This window comes from Mirounga angustirostris, unplaced genomic scaffold (genome assembly GCF_029215605.1).
Source record: "Mirounga angustirostris isolate CCGP_5_RB_7025 unplaced genomic scaffold, mMirAng1.0.hap1 SCAF_4, whole genome shotgun sequence".
In the NCBI taxonomy this organism is placed as follows: domain Eukaryota; kingdom Metazoa; phylum Chordata; class Mammalia; order Carnivora; family Phocidae; genus Mirounga; species Mirounga angustirostris.
In genome coordinates this window covers 189,654,153-189,674,407 of record NW_026991712.1, presented here as the reverse complement: position 1 = coordinate 189,674,407, position 20,255 = coordinate 189,654,153, and the positions used below count along the sequence as shown (strand labels likewise).

The 20,255-nt window shown below is 58.8% G+C and overlaps 3 protein-coding genes and 1 pseudogene across 12 annotated transcripts; 3 read left to right on the top strand and 1 right to left on the bottom strand.

The window, feature by feature from the left end:
- The first annotated feature begins 3 nt into the window (after nt 1–3).
- Nucleotides 4–5,795, top strand: PUSL1 (pseudouridine synthase like 1). Of its 6 annotated transcripts, none has more exons than XM_064590128.1 (9): nt 4–466; nt 673–730; nt 867–1,054; nt 1,219–1,368; nt 1,457–1,627; nt 2,398–2,449; nt 2,533–2,695; nt 2,823–2,930; nt 5,609–5,795. In XM_064590128.1, exons 1-8 carry the CDS (start codon nt 60–62, stop codon nt 2,927–2,929), a joined length of 1,296 nt encoding a protein of 431 aa, XP_064446198.1. In that variant the 5' UTR covers nt 4–59; the 3' UTR covers nt 2,930; nt 5,609–5,795. The 6 variants fall into 6 exon arrangements, 5 of the variants coding, with proteins under 5 accessions (XP_064446198.1, XP_064446199.1, XP_064446200.1 ...); XM_064590129.1 differs by having other exon boundaries at nt 5–466; nt 2,826–2,930; XM_045898941.3 differs by lacking the exon at nt 5,609–5,795 and adding an exon at nt 3,134–3,421 and having other exon boundaries at nt 7–466.
- INTS11 (integrator complex subunit 11) lies at nt 3,329–16,238 on the bottom strand. Of its 2 annotated transcripts, XM_045898938.3 has the most exons (17): nt 16,109–16,238; nt 13,075–13,172; nt 12,515–12,588; nt 10,980–11,208; nt 7,481–7,579; nt 7,364–7,398; nt 6,964–7,102; nt 6,369–6,433; nt 5,795–5,984; nt 5,364–5,447; nt 4,846–4,935; nt 4,576–4,738; nt 4,339–4,446; nt 4,194–4,255; nt 3,981–4,123; nt 3,774–3,903; nt 3,329–3,657 (listed from the first exon to the last, which is right to left on the bottom strand). In XM_045898938.3, the coding sequence occupies exons 1-17, from the start codon at nt 16,134–16,136 to the stop codon at nt 3,592–3,594; spliced, it is 1,803 nt and encodes a 600-aa protein (XP_045754894.1). In that variant the 5' UTR covers nt 16,137–16,238; the 3' UTR covers nt 3,329–3,591. The 2 variants fall into 2 exon arrangements, with proteins under 2 accessions (XP_045754894.1, XP_064446194.1); XM_064590124.1 differs by lacking the exon at nt 4,194–4,255.
- Nucleotides 9,590–10,021, top strand: LOC123860184 (small ribosomal subunit protein uS12-like; annotated as a pseudogene).
- On the top strand, nt 15,761–20,205 carry CPTP (ceramide-1-phosphate transfer protein). 4 transcript variants are annotated; one of them, XM_064590133.1, is made up of 3 exons: nt 15,761–15,906; nt 18,183–18,317; nt 18,547–20,205. In XM_064590133.1, the coding sequence occupies exons 2-3, from the start codon at nt 18,196–18,198 to the stop codon at nt 19,067–19,069; spliced, it is 645 nt and encodes a 214-aa protein (XP_064446203.1). In that variant the 5' UTR covers nt 15,761–15,906; nt 18,183–18,195; the 3' UTR covers nt 19,070–20,205. The 4 variants fall into 4 exon arrangements, with proteins under 4 accessions (XP_064446203.1, XP_045754902.1, XP_045754901.1 ...); XM_045898946.3 differs by lacking the exon at nt 15,761–15,906 and adding an exon at nt 16,248–16,390; XM_045898945.3 differs by lacking the exon at nt 15,761–15,906 and adding an exon at nt 16,298–16,454.
- Nucleotides 20,206–20,255: the final 50 nt, after the last annotated feature.

The window sequence follows — 20,255 nt, the reverse complement described above, 5'->3', positions numbered from 1 at the left end:
ACGTGGGGACGGACCCACTCCAGAACAGTGGGTCGTGGGTGAGCGGGTTGAGAGGATGGATGAATGAGTGCACAGCCGCGGGAGCCCCTCCTGGGCGCCGCTGTCGGAATCCGGCCCACGGGCTCTTCTGCGACTCAGCAGTTTGCACCCAATCCCTTAGTTCGGCCCCGCCCCCGCTCCCGCCCCTAGCAGCCGGAGGGCGGGTGAGGGCCGGACTGCCGAGGCGGGGACCAACGCTAAGGCGCAGGCGCGGGCGCGGGCGCAGCCGGGGGCGTGGCCACATCGCTTGCCCCGCGCGCGCAGGCGCGCGTGCTGGGCCCACGTGCGGCCCCGCTGAACCAGGCCGCGCTGAGCCCGGCCGCGGTGAGCCCGGCCGCGGTCCGCCGACTCCGGTCATGGGCCCTGCAGCAGGCTCGGTGACGGCGCGCTACCTCGTGTACTTCCAGTACTTGGGCACGGACTTTAAGTACGTCTTCCGGACCTCCCATCCGTGCCCGCGGCCCCGAACTGTATCCCGGCGCCCGACGTGGGAGGGGGCGGGAGCTAAATTTAGGACCCGCACGTCTGGTAGCCAGGCCCGACATCTGGGGGAGGGGACAGACACGGAGGGCCGCAGAGGGCGGGGCGGGGCCCAAACTCCGCCCTCTAACCTGAGCCGGTCTCTGCCCACAGCGGGGTCGCGGCCGTCAGAGGCTGCCAGCGCGCCGTCGGGGTCCAGAACTACCTGGAGGTGAGCTCTGCCCGCCAGCCGCCCGGAATGGAAAGAGGCAGACACGAGGGAGGGGCAGATGGGAGCCCCCGCGCCTCTGGGCCCCGGTCTTCGCCCCGCGCTGCCCAGCCCGCCCCAGGCGGCTCTGTCCCCCCAGGAGGCTGCAAAGCGGCTGAATTCGGTGGTGCCGGTCAAATTCACTATCTCCAGCCGCACGGATGCCGGGGTCCACGCCCTGTGTAACGCGGCTCACCTGGACGTCCAGCGCCGCTCAGGCCAGCCCCCCTTCTCCCCAGAGGTCCTGGCAGAGGCTCTCAACGCCCACCTGAAGCACCCGGCCATCCGGTGAGCACGCATCTGCTGTCTCCAGACTGGTCCGTGGTGGGTGGAGGCCGTAAGTCGGGAAGGACCTGGTGTCTGGACAAACTTTTTGGGAGTGATAGAGATACCAAGGTGTCACTTGGGTGAGTGGAGGTATCCTTCTGGTGTGCCTAATCCTGCTCCCACAGGATACTGCAGGCTTTCCGAGTACCCAGTGACTTCCATGCCCGCCATGCAGCCACATCCAGGACCTACCTGTACCGCCTGGTCACAGGCTGCCACCAGCCTGACCAGCTGTCAGTGTTTGAACGAAACCGATGCTGGGCACTGCGGGCAGGGTGAGTGTGGGTGTGCGTGAGTGGGAGAGGGTTGTCGGACCCACCTGGCTGGCTACTCCCTCCTGACCAGTCACCTGGTTCCTTGCAGCTGCTTGGATGTGGATGCCATGCGGGAAGCTGCCCAGCACCTCCTCGGGACACATGACTTCAGTGCCTTCCAGTCAGCTGGCAGCCCAGCCACCAGCTCGGTGCGCACGCTGCGCCGAGCCTCCGTGTCCCCTGACCCAGGCAGCCCCTTTGTCCTTGCCCAGGAGAACAGGTAAGGAAGGGCACCCTGCACACTGGCCAGAGGCTGGGGGAGCTGGATTTAGCACCTTCCCTGGCAAAGGAGGTGCAGAGGCAGGACACGGCTGGGGTTGGGGGCTCCCTGGGCACCCATCAGTCCTCATAAGGGGGGTACTGGTTAGCTGAGTGGCATGACCCCAACAACCATGAGTCTGCAGCTGTGCCCTCCCCCCAGGCTGGGTTCCCGCCCTGCCCAGCTCAGTGTTGGTTGCCTAGCTGCTGAAAAGGCTTTGCTGAAAGAGAAGCACCAGGCTAGCGGTTTGGGCCCTCCGTGGCAGGGGGTTGGTTCCACTGCCCGGGCACTGTCCCTGGCGCCTCTGGCCAGATGTCAGCTGTTGACTTCCAAAACCTTCCCAGTTCGAGCCAGCACTGAAAGGAGGATTTTCTGCATGGTCAGCTGCAGAGCCCCTCCCCTGAGGCTTGGGTCTCTGGTAGATAAACGCCATGCTCACCTCCCTCAGCTGCCCCAGAGCCTGCACCAGGACCTACACCTTAGCAGCACCTCCACCTGAGGGCCCTGTCCCCAGTGCCAAGGTCCCTAGAAGGCTCTGCTGCCCCTCCCACTCAGTGTTCCTCCCCTCAGCTTCACTTGAGGGTAGGGTGGTCAGTGGAAGCCCCTGTGGTGGCAGAGAGTGGGAACCAGTCTCCCCCAGACCCCTCCCCCTGCCCACCTCCTTGTCTGGGGCCACAGTGTGGACTCAGGGGCTGCTCTGGCCCAGGCATCACAAGTGCCTGTATTTCTAGGTTGCAATTCTGGAACCTGGAGTTTGAGAGCCAGTCCTTCCTGTACAGACAGGTGGGCTCTGCCCTAGGCCTCCAAGGGGTGGGGGTGGCCTCCAGGGTTTGGGCCCCTGTGGCACTCTTGGCTTTGGGTTGCAGGTGCGGCGAATGACATCTGTGCTGGTGGCTGTGGGGCTGGGGGCTTTGATGCCTGCTCAGGTGAAGGTGATCCTGGAAAGCCGGGACCCCCTGGGCAGGCACCAGGCACGTGTGGCCCCAGCCCATGGCTTATTCCTCAAGTCAGTGCTATACGGGAGCCTCGGTAAGAGTTCGCTGCCTGGAAAGGTGCCTGCGTGCATCCCACTGATTGACCCCTCCTAAGGCTGGGTGCTTGATGGAGGAGGGACTCTTGGCGACAGCACAGCTACAGCCCTCGTCTGTCCTGCTAGCAGGTGGGAATCCAGCCTCTGTTCAGTGGGAAGGCAAGGAAACCTCAGGTTGGCCAAAAAATCTCCAGCTGGAAACCAGCAAGCCAAAAACAGGAGGCCTGGAGTAAGGTACCTCTTCCCCTGGTTCCCTAGACCTGAGCCATACTCCCGACCTGGGCTCTAGGATCATGTTCCTAGTAGAGGAAGGGGATTGAGGGGGCTCCTCTCAGGGAGTAGGGAGCAGCTTGAAAAGCAGGGGCTCTGCAGCGCAGCTAAAGCTGTGGACCCAAGGCCAGGCCCAGCCTCTGTAGAAAACCTCCTGTGTCCTGCAGCGTTTACCGCACGGAAGCCACAGATCACCCCCAGATGCCCAGCTGAGGTCAGGGTGGCCATGACACACACAGCCCTGCCGCCGGACCCTGCCCAGCTCTGCATGCCACACAGGCCTCCTGCCTCCCGCCACCCCGGTCTGCTACCGGTGAACTGCAGGAAGAGGGTTTGCACGTCGAGAAGGGAACAGCCATGCAGCCTTTGGTGCAGTTTTTACTGGAAATTAATACCTCAGGAGCATCCACCCATCTCTTGGGGGCTCAGGAATAGAAATAAAGGGTGATCAAGTCCCCAGGCCTCTTTCTTTTCTCAGCCAAACAGGCACATGACACTGTGGTCCTGTCCTCACAGACAAGGGCTATGAGCAGCCGGGGGCTCCACATCTGGGGACAGAGGGAAGAGCTGAGGCACAGACATGGCCCTGGATGAAAGCCTAGGTCCCTTTGGTGACCAGCTGACCTCAGCTGGGGGCCTGGGGGAGGCCCTTCTTGAGCAGTGACGTGAGGTAACTTCCCAGCTCTTCATCCTACAACCAGATACAAAAGGAGGCAAGTCATCGCATCTTCCCCAACCACCACAGCTGGGCAGCCCCCGCCCATCCTGACCTGCCAGGAACAGGGCTCCCTGGGACCCACCACTCACCTGGTAGGTCCAGGAGACCAGCAGCACCTTGGTGCCTGGGTCCTCTGAGTGGGCAGCAGCCTGGATGAGGATGGACTCCACGGTCACAGACCCATCGGGAAGGTGCTGCACGCAGTGGTCCTTGAGGACGCTGCGGGGAGGCACAGTGAGACCCCACCTTGTGCCCCACTTCTTACCACCCCCAGAGCCAGGAGTGGGGGCACCCACCTCTTCAGGTGGCTGTAGACCCGCATGGCCGTCTCCTGCTCCTTGCGAGGGTCGTGGAGATGCACACGGCAGGTGAAGCGCAGCTGGTGCTCGGCCAGGCCCAGCTCCTTTAGGGCCTGCTCTGAGGACACGAGCCGGAAGTTCTGCGGGGCAGGGGCAGGTCAGGGGGCATCCGGGCACCCCTCACCCCCACCCAAGCACACACACACTCACACTGTCCTTCATGATCAGAGTGCCATGCAGGAGCCGGGGCTTTTTGGCGTCAGGAAGCAGCCCTACAGAGAAAGGGGCAGGGATGGGAGCTGCCCACCTGCTGCGCCGCTGCCCTCCCCTGCCCAGTGTGCCCTGCCTTGCATACCCTGTGCCATCTCCCGCTTTAGCAGCCCCAGCGAGATGCCCACGGGGATGCTGGGGCTTGTGGGCAGTGTCACCGTCTCACCGTTGGCTGGCATGTAGCAGTTGACCCCTGGGCAAGAGTGGGAGGAGCAGAGAGCCTCAGTCCAGGCCATTGGGCCCTGCCCATGCTGACCCCACGGGTAGACCCTGCACACATTCCCTGTATCAGCGAAGCCCACCCCATGCCTGGGCTGCCTACGGAATTCCTGCTCGATCTTCTGCTTCAGGAACTCCATCTTCTTGGCTTCCCCATGTACGAGCAGCACACTCTCGGGCTCTGCCTGGCCCACCAGCTGCATGATGCCCTTGGCGTCGGCATGGGCGCTGAAGGACATGTACTCCACCTGCATCTTGACCTCCAACTGCAGCATCACAGTGCACACAGGCCGTTACCACGAGCAGCAGGCTCCAAGGGCTCCCCACCAACCCAAAAGGGGCCCACCGAGCTGCTGGGGAAGCGGGGACTCACCACCTGCCGCCCCTCCATCTCCAGCTTGCGCTGCCCACTGAGGATCTTGTGGCCCACAGTGCCCTGCACGCAGTAGCCAGGCATGATGACCTGTGGGGGAGGGGGGACGGAGCTGGCAGCCACCCTGCAACACGGCCCCCCCCAAGTCCGGCTTCGGGGGGCTTCCTCCCTGTAGGTCTCTCCACCCTACCCTTCCTGCCTATCAGAACCTATACCCTGAACAGCCCCTTTCCTTTGCCAGCAGCTCCCTATCCCAGGCCCCACTACAGACCCAAGCAGTCTCGGGTCTTGGCACAAGCCCATCCAGGCCGAGTACCACATCAGCTCGGGGCCAGAAGACTTCACTGCCTGATGGAACAGGCTGACACAGCAAGAGTCTGAACCACGTGGATGAGACACTGGGCCCCAGGATACCGAGCCCTGTCCTGACAAACAGCAGTGTCCCCAAGCCAAGCAGAGCCCCTGTTCCCCCACCTCTGCCCAACCTCACAGGTCCTCCTGGGAGCTACACCTCTTACCATGTTCTTCTCGTTCCCTGCCCACTTCCGGAAGATCTGCAGGGACTGGCCAGCATGCAGCATGCCTGGTGTGGCAAACACGACCTGCAGGGGTGGGGTGGGGGTGGGGGTAGGGGCGGCACAGCACCCGTCTGTCAGGGAACCAGTATTGGCCATGGGTCCAGCCCCTCCTCTGCCCTCAGAGCCTTCTGACCCTGCACCCGCCACAGGCCCTACCTTCTGACCTCCCCTCGTCTTTTCCCCAGCACAGTGCACCCCGCTCCCTGAGGGAGACCTGCAGGCAAGGTCCCCCCGCATGTCCCAGACGTGGAGGAGGTACACACGTGTGGACACTCAGCACTGGCCCCAGATGCCCCAGCGTGGGGCAGGCATGACTTGGCTGCAGCAGGCACAGGATAGCCATCCCCAGCCCCTCCTGGCCAGGACCTCACCATCGGACCCGGGTTGTCCGCAAACGCTCGGTCGAAGGCTTTGATGTGCTTAAACTCAAACATGTTCCTCTGCACGAAGGTCTTACGGATCTTCTGGTTGGTCCAGGTTATGAAGAGCTTATAGTAGTGGTTGGCCTTCTCCGTCAGGCCCGTGGAGAAGTAAATGGGGGCCTTGAGGTTCATGCGCTCCCTGTGGACAGCGCAGGGACACAGTGGAGGAGGCTGCCAGGGAAGGAGCGGCCCATGTCAGCCCTCACACCCGCAGCCTGGGTTGTATCCGGTGGGAGGAACAACTCCCGCATGTCTCCCACCTCAGCCTACTTCCTTCTGTAACACGTTGGTTCTGATGAAGGGACACAGAGCATGGTTGGGGGCCGGGGGGAGGGGTGGAACAGCATGACACAGGCCTCCTGGCTTGGGTGGGCACCGGAGATCAGGCACCCTGACTGTACCTGACAGCTGCCAGGGCTTCAGCCTATGCTCTGCCCAGAGCTGGACTGAGGACCCGGACACCGGCATCCCACTGAAGCCCACTCAGGCCAGGGTTCCCAGAAACCAACCGGGCTGCACCTACCAGAACGTCTCCAGCAGGATGCAGAGCTCCTGAGCTCGGCCCAGCGCAAACACAGGGATCAGCACCTGCCGGGGGACGACAAGGCTGGCTCAGGCAGGAATCCCTGGCCATGCTGCCCACCCAAGTTGAGCCCACATCCGACCATAATGGGCAGGCAGCTGTGCCCTGTGGCTGGCTTCCCAGGGAGCAGCTGCTACAAAGACTGGCCCCGCTGGTCGCTCTGAGGGTCAGAGGCTGCGTCCACCGAGAGGGCATAGCCGGCATCCCTGAGAGCCAGAGGCCCTTTGTGAGCTACAGGTAAGGCGCCCACACTCTGCCCGCAAGTCCTGCTCCCAGCCACAGTCTGTCCCAAAATGACCATGGTGGATACTCCAGCCAGCCCTGGTCTGGGATCTGAGGTGAAGGGTGAATAAACACCCCTCTAGTCTTCGGAGAAGTTTTTCTTCCTAACGCTGAGCAAATCTTCCTCCCTGCATGCCCAGAACACAGAGCACCCATCTCCTGACATGCCGGAGGTTGCCGAAGGACTGTGTAGCATGGTCAGGGTGGGCACATGGCCCAGAGCCCTGCCTGGCACCCTGCCTGCACCAGTTACCTTCCCGCCATGTTCCACGGCCTCGTGGACCTTCTTGAGAAAGTCTCGCTCCCGGCAGCGTTTGGAGTCCCGGATGGTTGTGGCGTATGTAGACTCTGTGATGAGCAGGTTGGGGCGGCATCTGTCAATCCAGGCAGCTCTATAACAGAGGTGGGCGTGGCCGGAGGTGGACAGTCCCCGTGGCTGCAAGGCTAGGAGCAACACAACGGACCCCAGCCACAGCTTCCCTGGACCCTCTGTCAAGCAGCACACTAGGGGAGACAGGAGGAAGAGGCTCTGCCGTGCAGAGGACACGTGGCAGACACCAGTGCACAGACTGCTCAAGCACCCAGCACATCCACGAGCATCACTGCACTCCTGGGGCTACCCCGGGATGAAACAAACACGCCAGCCTACTCACCCCAAATGCCGGTCCGGGGTCATATTATAATCACCCTGGCAAAGAATGCAGCAGTAAAACGGGTGCCTCCTCTCCCCGGCCAAGCAGTACCCCTGTGCCCCAAGTGTTTCCACTGACCGTGTAGACCACAGACTCTGAGCCCACTTTAATCTGGAACATGGCTGCCCCCAGCACATGGCCTGCATAGTAGGCCTTGATTTCAAGTTCATCGTCCACCTACAGAGGAGAGGGCTCAAGTCAGGTCTTCAGGCTATGCTGGGTAGGTGGTCAGTTAGAGGATGGCAGAGGGACCAGGGAGGTGGACACTTGGGAGGCAGAGGGCAGAAAAGAAGAACATGGTTCCAAGCCTTTCATCATTTCCTGTTTCTGACACACAATGTCCAGTTCTCAACCAAAAGCAACCAGACATAAGAGATGAGACAACACCATGAAAAACAAGAGAAACAACAGTCTAGAGAAGCAGACTCAGGACTCCTAGAGTTTTCAGACACAGAGTTTAAGAGTGCTGTGATCAGGGACACCTGGGTGGCTCAGCTGGTTGGGCTCAGGTCATGATCCTGGAGTCCGGGATTGAGTCCTGCATTGGGATCCCTGCTCGGCGGGGAGTCTGCTTCTTCCTCCGACCCTCCCCCCTCTCATGTGCTCTCTCTCTCTCAAATAAATGGATAAAATCTTAAAAAAAAAAAAAAGTGCTGTGATTAATATATTCAGAAAATGGAATTAAGAATGTTAACCAAAAAACTAGAAATTATTTTAAAAAGTAGAAATTCTAAAGCCAGAAACTATAATACCCCAATAAAGAACTGAATGGATGAATTTAATAGCATGTTATATATAATTGAAGAGTATTAATGCACTAAAATATATAGAAAGGACTATCAAGCACAGAGCACAGAAAGACAAATGCATGAGAGAAGGTCTGGGGCCCTGGGTTGGAGGAGGACAACAGGCAGGAGCAACACTGGGAGAACCTGATGAAAGACATCAGGTCACAGATGCAAGAGGCTTCACACCTGGATAGGTTGAATAAGAACAACATGCAGGTCCATCATAGCATACCCACCAAAGAAAAGGGCATAATCCTACAAGCAGCCTAAGATTAAAGATTCTCTTTCAAACAGTGAAAAAAAAGACATATTCAAAGTACTGAGAAGAAGTAATTGCCAAACTAGAATTCCACACGTAAGGAAAAAAGTCCTTCAGGAATGAGGGTGAAGGGGTGCCTGGATGGCTCAGTCGGTTAAGCGGCTGCCTTAGGTTCAGGTCATGATCGCAGGGTCCTGGGATTGAACCCCTGCATCGGGCTCCCTGCTCAGTGGGGAGCCTGCTTCTCCCTCTCCCTGCCGCTCTGCCTACTTGTGCTCTGTCAAGTAAATAAAATCTTAAAAAAAAAAAAAAAGGAATGAGGGTGAAGCAGATCCATCTGCAGACAAAAGCAAATTCACTGCCTACAGATCTATACTGATGTTCTTCAGGAAGAAGGTAAATTATCTCAAATAAGTGAAGAACACAGGAAATAGGGTAAATATAGAGATGACGCCTAGCAAACCTGACTTTATTAGTATTAGTAATGATGTCCTGCTAGATATCACATATACTGAGCACATTAAAATAAGGGCAGATAATAGTCTAAGTCAGGGAAGGGATAAAAAGATTTTAAATGTTCTAAGACCTTTGCATTATTTAGAGGCAAAACCTCCAAATACCTTAGATTTTTGTTGTCATGGATGCATTTGTAAGCTCTACCACTATAAGAATTACAAGAGTATAAAATTACTAACCAAATAAAAGGAGAAATAGAGGGGCACCTGGGTGGCTCAGTCGGTTAAACATCTGCCTTCGGCTCAGGTCATGATCCCGAGGTCCTGAGATGGAGCCCCATGTCGGGCTCCCTGCTCACAAGGGGGGGGTCTCCTTCTCCCTCTCCCTCTGCCCTTCCCCCTGTTCATGTTCTCTCTCGCTCGCTCATTCTAATAAATAAATAAAATCTTTAAAAAAAGAGAGAAATAGAAATTGAAAAAATCAATCCAAAGAAAGCAATAAGAGAAAAAAAAAAACGGAGAACAGGCAAGACAAATAGGAAGCAAATGGTAAGAGAGTAGAGCTAAACTCAAAGTTTTCTTATTAAATGTAGAGTCCAAATGCTCCATCTGGACAAGTTATCAGAATAGATTAAAAACAACAACAACAAAACCCTCTTTTGCTCTGGCCCATGTCACTGGCAGGATGGGCAAGAGTTGCAGTCTTCACACTGCCAGGAAGCTCCGCAGCCACCGATGAGATCAGAAGGGACGTTATGAACAGTATGAGAAAACCCATTTAGGCACAGCCCTGAAGGCCAACCCTTTTGGAGGCGCTTCCCATGCAAAGGGAATTGTGCTGGAAGAAGTAGGAGTTGATGCCAAATAGCCAAATTCTGCCATCAGGAAGTGTGTCAGGGTCCAGCTGATCAAGAATGGCAAAAAAACTGCAGCCTTTGTACCCAAAGATGGCTGTTTGAATTTTATTGAGGAAAATGATGAAGCTGTAGTTCCTGGATTTGGTCACAAAGGTCATGCTGTCAGTGACATTCCTGGAGTCTGTTTTAGGACTGTCAAAACAGCCAACCCTTATAGCTAACCCTTATACAAAGGCAAGAAGGGAAAACCCAGATCCTAAGTTTGATGGTGAAAACATGACAATAATAAATTTTTATATGCCAAAAAACCCACAAAAAACAAGCAAACAAAAAAACAAATTATATGCCACTTAAAAGAGCTACATTTATTTATTTCTTTTTTTTTTTAAGATTTTATTTATTTGACAGAGAGAGACACAGCCAGAGAGGGAACACAAGCAGGGGGAGTGGGAGAGGGAGAAGCAGGCTTCCTGCTGAGCAGGGAGCCCGATGCGGGGCTCGATCCCAGGACCCTGGGATCATGACCTGAGCCGAAGGCAGACGCTTAACGACTGAGCCACCCAGGTGCCCCTTAGAAGAGCTACATTTAAAACATGACGCAGTAAAGTTGGAAGTAAAACAATGGAAAAAGACATACTACGCAAATAACCAAAGATGGGAAAGGTGAGAATGGTGTGATGTTACCAGAAACACAGACTTTGAAGTAAAAGGCATTATTAAGGATAAACACACATACTTCGTGTTGACAAGAAATTCAACCAGAAATAACTGAAAATACATAGATACCTGTTAACAAGCAATACCCGCTAACTCTAAGAAGAAACAGACAAATCTATAATCTTTGTGATAAATTTTACCCAATTTGATTGCATTTGCCTGCTTAAAACCCTTCACTTCCTTGCCGACCCATACACAACAGTTACTGAGACAAAACGCAAACTCCACAGCCCAGGACTGGCTGCCCTTTGGGGCTTGCCCACCTCACCGTCAGTCTCTGCCCCCCACTGCCCTGGCCAGCACACGCTCTTGGATGCACTCAGGCTCAGAGCTGGGTGAGCAGCAGAGGTTCCACATGGGCGCTTGTCAAGCTGCCCTGTGTGCACCTGAATCTGGGCTGGGACCTAGATTCTGGGCTGGGACCCCATGTGCTTGCCCAATGCTGCCTCCTGGTGGACGGTACCCGACAGAGAGCGAGATGGGGTCTGTTAGGACCCTGACCTGGACTGTCTGGTGGAGGTGGACAGCTACCACCTTCTTCATACAGTCCTTGATCATCTGGGAGGTGAAGAAGTTGGCCTCGCCCTTCTTGTCCACAGCAATCTTGCGGTAGTCCTCCAGCAGGATGGGGCAGATGGCCTGGGTGGGGTGGGTCATGTAGATGGGCCCATCATAGCCCACCATCTCGCTGAAGTAGGGAAGTGCCCCACAGTGGTCCAGGTGGAAGTGGCTGCAGGTGCAACACAGGTCAGTCCAAGGCCATTGCTCCCCGACAAGCCTGCCCCCCCACAGCTCCTCCACGCCAGCATAGGCTCGTGGTCATTCCACCCATTCATTCATTTGTACACTGATTGCCTGCTGTGTATCAGATGCCATCCTCAGTACACAGAGTGACGAGTGAGCAAAACAGATAAAAACTACTACCTCCCTGGAACTTAGAATCTAAATGTCCAATAAAGCAGGGAGTGTGGAAGGTAATGCTTGCATCAGACAGGCACATGTTCTGTAGAGTAACGAAAAACAGCTAAGAAGGGGACAGGGCACTGGGACAGTTACCATCTCTGGTGGATGGGCAGGAAGACCCCATGGCATGTGAGCCACAGCAGGAAGGCACGGGGGCAGAGGGAAGAGAGTGCTGTGTGTCCACGAATGGAGCAGACCCGCTGCATGCCAGCCCACGTCCAAGAAGGAACCGAGACCACAAGAGCCTCAGAGCAGCTGAGGATGGGGCTGCCTCATGTCAGCAGCTCCTCTGGTTTGCGGGATGCAGGGAGAAGACCAGCAGGAGGCTGCTGTGGTCATCTGGCCACATGGCAAGGGTCAGGGTCAGGGTCAGGAAAAAGACTGGACCCCACAAACTGTGGACTGTCTGGGTGGAGTGTGAGGAATAGGAGGAAGGCAGAAGCCCCATTCAGCCAGGTTGGGAAGGTCGACTGCCACCGGGGGGGCCAGACCATGAGTCTGGAGGTCAGGGGCAGGGTGGATGGGAATGTACAGGAATCTGGGAGGATCGAGGACCAAGAGGGTGTGGTCACTGCTGCCAAATGCTGTTGAGAGGTTGAGTGAGGAGGCCTGCGAAGTAGCCCAGGCGCTCACACATGAAATGCACCACCTCTGCATGGGTGGGGAGAGGGAGGAGTGGCCTCCCTGCCACAGGCCTGTTGCCCTAATACAGCCTCATCTTCCTGGGGTAGCTGCGGCTCTCATCCATGACACTCAGGGCAGAGCCAACAGGCGCATGCAGCACAGAGTGCCCCCTGGCTCCATGGTGCTGATCGAAGTCCACCAAGGAGCAACCGTGAATACCTACAACCTCATGTAAATATACGGCCTCCAGGACCACTGTCCAGAGGCAGGGAGGGCCAGCCCCAGGGGTGTGCCACGTCGACAACCTGGAACAAAACCCAGGCCTGCAACACCCCGCAGCTGCAGCCTCCCCGGGCCGTGAGTGGCTCTCCTAGGCTCCTGAGGGTCCTTCAGGTGGGGCTAGATGTGAGCCCACACAACACTCTCACTAACAGCCGACAGGTGCCCACCTGATGATCACACAGTCCAGGAAGTCGGTCAGCCGGCCGTTGCGGGTGATGTAGGAGAAGTCAGGGAAGCGCCTCTGACGAGCCAAGAGAAAGGGTCGGAATGCAGTTAGTTGCCCTGGGTCTGCCGGTGCTCTGGAGAACGGCTCTCAGGAGTGGGGAATGAGGGCAGAGGCTGAGCCTGGCCAGCCACACCGGGACCACTGACTGCTCACAGCCTCCGAGTACACAGGGAGGGGTCAAACTGCCAACACCAGTCACCAAGCCAGAGCCCTGCCTGGGGAGTGCCGAGCTGCCCCCTATGACTCTGCAGGAGCTGAGAGCCCTGCTCTGGTACAGACCAAGCCTTCCACAGAGGGCACCCCGTCTGTCAAGTGAGGTGGGGGGACTGCCAGGGAATGCAATGACCCCAGACCCACCTGCCTCCTACCACTGCCCACTTGCCCAGACTCCCTATGCCATGGGTCAGAGCCTGAGGCTCGGAAGCCTGGGATCCTGCTAAGAACAGCAACAAGGAGCAGGCTGAATGAGGTCCCTCCAGGCTACCTTCCCTCAGGACTCACATCATCATTGAAGCCCATGTGCATTCCGCAGTCCAGCATGACGTTCTTGCCCGCGATGGAGACCAGGATGCAGCTTCGGCCCACATCTTGGCCAGCCCCTGAAAAGGAAGATGGGATGAGGTGCTGCCACCCCCACATCCTTCTCCCTGCTGCCGCAAGTGATGGCCCCAGCCCCAAGACCAAGGCCCAGCCGCCTGCCTCGAAGCTCCACTGGGAACGCTGGGTCCCCGACGCTGCAGAGCCCTCAGTGGGCTGGGAAAAGTAGAGCCCCACGGCTGCTGTGCAGATGATGTGTGAGGCACCATCACCAGCCCCTCTACACACAGGCCAGGGAAATGTGCAGGGTAAGGGGCAAAGTGCCAAGACTGCCAAGCCAGTTCTAGGCCACATGCCCTCCCCCACTACACCTCCAGCCTCAGGCCCTGCTACTACCACCTAAGTCAGATGGAAAAAGACCCTCACCTCTTGAGGGAGCAGCCCACCTGCTGCGGCTGACCGGAGCCTTCAAAGGCCAAGGGCTGTGTAACAGGTGCTGGACTGTAGTCCTGGCACTTAATAGGGGTAAGCCAGCGCTCCACAGGGCATCACCAACCCTCTTGAAAACTCAACTGGGGTCGTATCTGCGCTATGGGGCCCTCTTCCCCAGGACCTACTCTCAGAAGGCATCACGCACCTCCAGGTGGCTTCACTGCAGACGGACTCCTGTGAGGCTTTAGACCGACCATGGCGAGAAACAGCCCCAGCGTCCAGCAATGACCAAATACAGTAGCCACAGTGCATATGGCCCACCACCACACCTCCTCAGGGCACCCACAGCCCAGAACTTAACCTGAGTCCTATCCATGTTCCGGACTTCAAGCCCTACCCATCTGCTTCAGCCCCAGCAGGGCATATCCCAGCCAGCTCCTCTAGCCATTTGTCACCTCCTCTGGGGTCTGGAGGCCCAAGAAGAAAGGGACACAGCCTTGTAGGGCCTGATGACAGCAAATGACCTGCTTTCCATCTTGATCCTACAAGCCTCCCTCTGCCAGCCACCCGAACCTTCTGTTAGCGCCACACACATCAAGGTGGCCCAGAACAGGACCCAGGCTGGTCCTTGAGAAGTTTCAGTCACCCGTGACAATAGTTGGTGATCCCAGCCAAGAGCTTCATCTGCGTGCTTCGGGCAGCCCAGCCACAGGCCCGGAGGTCTCTCATAAGCCTGCTCCTGCCCCACCAGGACAATGGCAGGGTCTCAGCTGTCTGCTCCCTACTGCACCTTTAGCCCTAAAGCTGAGCCCAGCGCAGAGGCCTCCAGACATTTATGGCGGGGAAAGGGGAGGGCTGCCCCTCTTTACAGAGGACGTGAAGGCACAGAAGTCATGGGATCAGCCCATGGACACATGGCTCCTAAGCATGGGGCCAGGGATGGTTTTCTGGACTCCAGAGCTCAGCTCTTAGGTGATGGCCCCTGCTCCCAACAGGACTCACAACCATCCCAGGGAGCAAGGAGAGTGGCCCACCCTAGGCAGCAGATATGGAAAACAGAGTCTAGAGCACACAAAAGGAGGCAGAACTCAGGAGAAAACAAAGGTGACTTCATATCCACAAGAGTTTATGTTTCAGGGCAAGGAGACAATGACCATGCAGGTAAGACACACACTGCGTCCATCAGGTAGAGTTTAGGCCCTGGAGAAGATTAAGGCAGGGGAGGGGACACAGAAACTTGCAGACCCACACCCGGCAAGTCCTCCTTAAAATGACTCCTGAGCAGGGTGGAAAGAGACAGCCAGGAGGTGGGAGGGGCAGCTGTGCAAAGGCTGTGTGGCAGGAGGGACCCAGGACTCTCTGTACCTGGCCCACATGACCAGGGAGCCCATAAGCCTGGCTCCCACGCCTCCCCGGACCCAGGGCCCCTGCTGAAGACAATAGAGAAGGAGTTCTGCTTTGATGGTGCTATGGCCTCGGGAGCATGCCCAGGTGCAGACTGGGGTAACAGAAGCGGCAGATAGAACTGTTCAGAGTGAGTGGTGAGAAAGTGGGCGAAATCGTGAAGGGGCAGGCTGCAAAGTGTGATCCAAGGAGGCCCCTGGAAGGGCGCCAAAGGCAGGGGAGTGTGGGGTCACAGCACCCAGAGGGGACCCCGTGCCAAAAGCTAGGAGAAGCTGTTGCAAGGGTGATCTGTATGGCACCGTGGAGATGTGTACCCTGACCTGGAAGGCCAGGAGCAGGGGTGTCCAACAGCTCAGTGTCCACCCTGGGAGCTGGGGGGCGGGGGGGAGGCTATGTGACGAAGAGCTCACACCAGGAGAAAGGATATGGAGTTGTGTGGAGCATCTGTATAGAAAATGCTCCCACACATGGCCCAGTGTAGGAGGCAGGTTCTGGGACAGCCCAGGGCACGAGTGCAGGAAGAGTGCCCAGAGAGCTCTAAGGGCTGGCCACCAGAATGCAAAATGATAACCCCAGTTGTTTCTGGGACCCTGGATTCTCAATGACCCTTCCTCCTTCAGTGTTCTGCACTCTCTGGGCTTTTAAAAGTGTGCATTTATATCTTTTACAAAATGCAATGTTTCTTTAAAAAAAAAAAAACCAACGTTGCCGAGATCCGGTAAGACAAGGCTGAACTGAGAGTGGATGGCTGGACTGGGCAGACGAAGCTGCAGGTAACGGGTGCGACACAGATGCAGGAGGGGGAAGGAAGCAGAGGCGGGGAGCGAAGGCCACCTAAGGCACCAGGCCATGCGGACCGACGCCGGCGCAGCGAGGCGAGACCCTGTGGCTCTCGGGACGGCGTCCGAAGGGCGGACCCCAGGAGCAGCGGCCCGCCTTCGGACCCACCCCCTTTCCACGGTGAGGAGAGCTGGGGACGCAGCAGCACAGCAGCGGGCCGACCCCCGAGCCCTCCCTCGGGAGGGGGAGGCCGGCCCGAGGCCTCCGCTGACGACAGCCGGGGGCTCCGCGGACCTGGCCAGCCCTCTGCGTCCCCGCGGCTCGTCCCCAGACCACCGCCCGGCCCCGCACCCGCGAGGCCGGCCGAGCGCGCCTCACTCACCCAGGGGAGTGACCCTGATCTCGGGCATGCTGCCGGGCGCGCTGCCGGGCCCCGTAGCCTCTGCCCTCACCGAGCCCGCAGAACCACGGCGGCCGGCCCCTGGCCCGCCGCGACGTACCGCGCAGGCGCAGCCCCAAAGGCGCCAGCTTCCGGTGCGCCCGCCGGAAACGCCGGCCCACGCGTCGAGCCTCCGGATTGGGCAGCCGGCAACCAATCCCGGGCGTCAGGGAGGCGGCCGGGGGCGGGGCAGAGAGTCCCCTGGCCGCGATCGCGGCCGCACAGGTGAGCGGGAGAGCGGCAGGCTCGGCCCCGGGGCCGGGGAGCAGAGCCCAACCGAACTGGGCAGGTGGGTCTGGGCATCGCCAAGGGGCCAGGCGCGGGAGGGGCGGCCGAGGGCCTGGCTCCCACAACTCCCCGGACCCGGGGCCCCTGCTCGATCCCTGGGCCTCAGCTGGAGCGGGACCCGCCCAGGACCGGGGCCCCACCCTACCCGAGCCCGGGGTCCGAGCCCGGCGCCACCTGGAGCTCCCTTCCCGAGCAAGACTTGCAGGGCTTCCTGGACAGGGCCTCACTCCTACCCGCTGGGCCTGGGGTGCCAGGGTGGGTGCCCTCTTCTGGGGGCCTTCAGCCTGCTGTCAGCCAGAGAGCTGCGGGGCTCAGGCAGCCCTCCTGCCAAGACTTGACCTTGGGGCTGTAGGCTGACCCTGGGGGAGCCTTGGTGGTGCCCTGCATCACCTCCCGAGAGCTGGCAGGCTGCCTGCCCTGGGCTGCACAGCCAGTGTCCTTCCTGTTGTTTGCAAGTTCTGAAAAGCTCCCAACAGCTCCTCTGCGCTGCTGGCTCAGGTTCTAGACAGGAAGTCCAGGCCCACAGGATGTCTGGTGTCCAGGAAGGTAGCCCTGAAGGCCTCGGAGGCCATCTGCTCAGTGGACGGAAGACAGGCCCCGAGAGAGGGCAGGGGCGTGCCGGAAGTCTCTGGAGCACCGTCTTCCTGAGGCCAGGCACGACTGTCCCCCACACCTGAAGACAGGGTGAGCTCACCTCTGGGAGCTCCGCCCAGTGCCGGGGCCTCCAGGGCCTCAGGAGCCACTAGGCCCCATCAGATGCTCCTGGCATCCTGGGTGGTGAAATGCTGCTGAGTCTCCAGGGACCGTCAAGAGCCCAACCCCAGTGCCCGCCCTGGGCACCCAGGAGGGCAGAGGCTGGGTTGCTCTGTGGCACCCATTCAGCGTGTGGGCCCTTGAATGTTTATGGAGTGACTGCATGAATATGAGCAGAATCCAGGGCAAGCCTCTGGCCTAGAGCACTTCCCGAAGGTTCCTTGGGGCTGGGGGAGGGCCTTGTGGCTATCTTCAGAGTGTAGAAGACCTTTGGCCCAGCCACCCTTTTCTGTGGCACCTGTTCAGTGCAGTAGGAGTGAAAAGATTGGTGTCTGTCAGGCCGTGCTGACCTTGCAGTCTCTGCTGTGGGCCCAGATGCAGCAGTAAAACTAGGAAGGGCCCAGCCCAGCTGGCCACCCTTCCTGGCCCTCCACCTCACTCTACTGTCTCTTTTTTCATAGTACTTATCTTTTTTTACCTACCATGTTGGACTTTCCTGGCTTTCTCCAAGAATAACGCCCTGATAGGCGGGGATGTTTGTCTCATAGGGCATCCACCCTGGAAGGGTGCTTGGCTCTGGGCAGAGACTCAGCAGATATTTCTCCAGCTGGTAAAAACACACACGCTCTGGTGAGAGAGGCAAACGATGAACAAGCAAGAAAACAGGAGTGGAGATGTCTGCCGTAGATCAGATAGAGCAGAGTGGTTTGACCAGGCTGAGTGACTGGGGGGCCGTGCTAAGATCTGTGGACGAGTGTTCCAGGCCCAGGGCACGGCAGCACCAGGTCATTGTGTCCGAGCATGTGGCCCTGGCAGAGTGAAGTAGGCTCCCGGGGAGAAGGGGCTGACCGGGGATGGGGCCCACTGTGGGCTTTCAGTTGCTTTGTGACTCTTCCCACCACCCTGAAATAGCGACCCAGGAAGGGAGCTGACTCAAGGGAGACAGCCCGCCAGCCTGACTTCCCGTGTGTTTCAGTACGAACTGAGAAATGGATGGCTTGGAGTCGGACTTCAACCTGAAAGTCGTCTTAGTCAGTTTCAAGCAGTGTCTCAATGAGAAGGAGGAGGTGCTGCTGGATCACTACCTCGCCGGCTGGAGGGGGCTGGTCAGGTGCTTTCGGGGGGCACTGCCTTGTGGGGTCCCCACGCTTCCCATGTGCCGTGCTAGGTGCCGTGCACACCCAGCTTCCGCCTGCTTGGGGCTGGTCAGCCGTTCTCACGCACAGCTTGGCCGGCAGCACCGAGCCTTCCTACCCCTGCCTGCAGGGAGACGTGTGCCCCAGGAGGTCAGGGGCGGTCTCCCCTGCACCTGGGCTGAACTCCTACTTCCCCTCGAGCAGGTTCCTGAACAGCCTGGGAGCCATCTTCTCCTTCATCTCTAAGGATGTCACCACGAAGCTGCAGATCATGGAGCATCTGCGCAGCGGCCCCCAGCGGGAGCACTACAGCAGTCTGCAGTCCATGGTGGCCTACGAGGTGGGCAACCAGCTGGTGGACCTGGAGCGGCGCTCCCGCCACCCTGACTCGGGCTGCCGGACGGTGCTTCGGCTGCACCGTGCCCTGCGCTGGCTGCAGCTCTTCCTGGAAGGCCTGCGCACCAGCCCCGAGGATGCCCGCACGGCCATCCTCTGCACGGACTCCTACAACGCCTCTCTGGCGGCCTACCACCCCTGGATCATCCGCCGGGCTGTCACCGTGGCCTTCTGTGCGTTGCCCACACGCAAGGTCTTCCTGGAGGCCATGAACGTGGGGTCCCCGGAGCAGGCTGTGGAGATGCTGGGCGAGGCCCTGCCCTTCATCGAGCATGTCTACAATGTCTCCCAGAAACTCTACGCTGAGCATTCCCTGCTGGATCTGCCCTAAGGGCCAGTGGGCCAGGTGGGGCAGGTTTCCCCTGCAGAGCTGGGCTGGGGCAGCCAGCACCCACCAGTCCCACCATTGAGATCTGTGAGTGCCCCAGGAATGGGAAGAACACTCTCCTCTGCCAGCCAAGCCCGATCAGAGCCACGGGCACAGCACGGCCCTCTCGGGCTGTGCTTCTGGCCTGTGGCATGTGGGCCCTGGCAATCTGCTCTGCCCTTATCACCTTGCTCTGCCCAGGGGCATCTTTGCTTTACCCTCAGCTGAGTTTCATATGTGTCCAATCAGGCCTCACCCAGACGGTGAGGTGCAGAAGGCAGGGCGGGGAAGGGGCAGGATCAGCATTCATGGAAAAGCCGGAGAAGCTGCCCGCTGCCTGTGAGCCAAGTCGTGAAATGGGACCAAGTCACAGGTCCCTGTGGCACAGAGACTTCATCCTGCTTGCCAGCAAGCACATTCAGCAGGTGCTTGTCCATCCCTGGCCCACCTCGGTGTCCATACCCAGGTACCCCCGGGCCCTTCCACCCAGGCTGGCCATCCCCAGGACAGGGATAGAACCCTTGGGCAGCCCTTGGCAGTGTAGGCTCTCTCCCTGTCCCTCACATCCTTACTAGCCAGGGGCCCACATGTCCTTGACAGCAACAGCCAGGAGCTGAAGCCCTGAGCAGAGGCCTGCCCTGCCTCTCTGCACTCTCATCAGCTGCCCCCCGCGGCCACACTGTCAGTCGGGTGCCCCCCCGCCCAGGGAGCTGCCTGCGAGTCTGCGCAGCACAGCCCAGAGCTCTACGGAGCCCACAGCTCTGCCGGTCCAGGGCTAGCCTCTCCCTCCCCACCACCCAGGGAGAGGCCGTGTTCCCTCCTGCCTGCCCCTTACTGCCCCAGCCCCACAGAGCTCAGGAGACCCAGGATGAGATGGCACATGGAGAGAGCCTGGACCAGATGCCCAGCTGACAGGCCAGCCGTCACCCAGCACGTGGGGGCCTGGCCTGTCCTACTGGCTCTCCACTGTGAGCTCAGGCCCCTCGATGCCAAGGGGACTGTATCCACTGTGCAGCAGATGTGCATACGTGTCAGCTTGCAGAGACCCTGGGAAAGTGTAACTGTTTTTCCAACATCAATAAATGCCACGGACAGAGCAAGCAGGGCACTCCGGCGGGGGAGCGGGGGCTATCGTGTGTGTCAGGCAGCT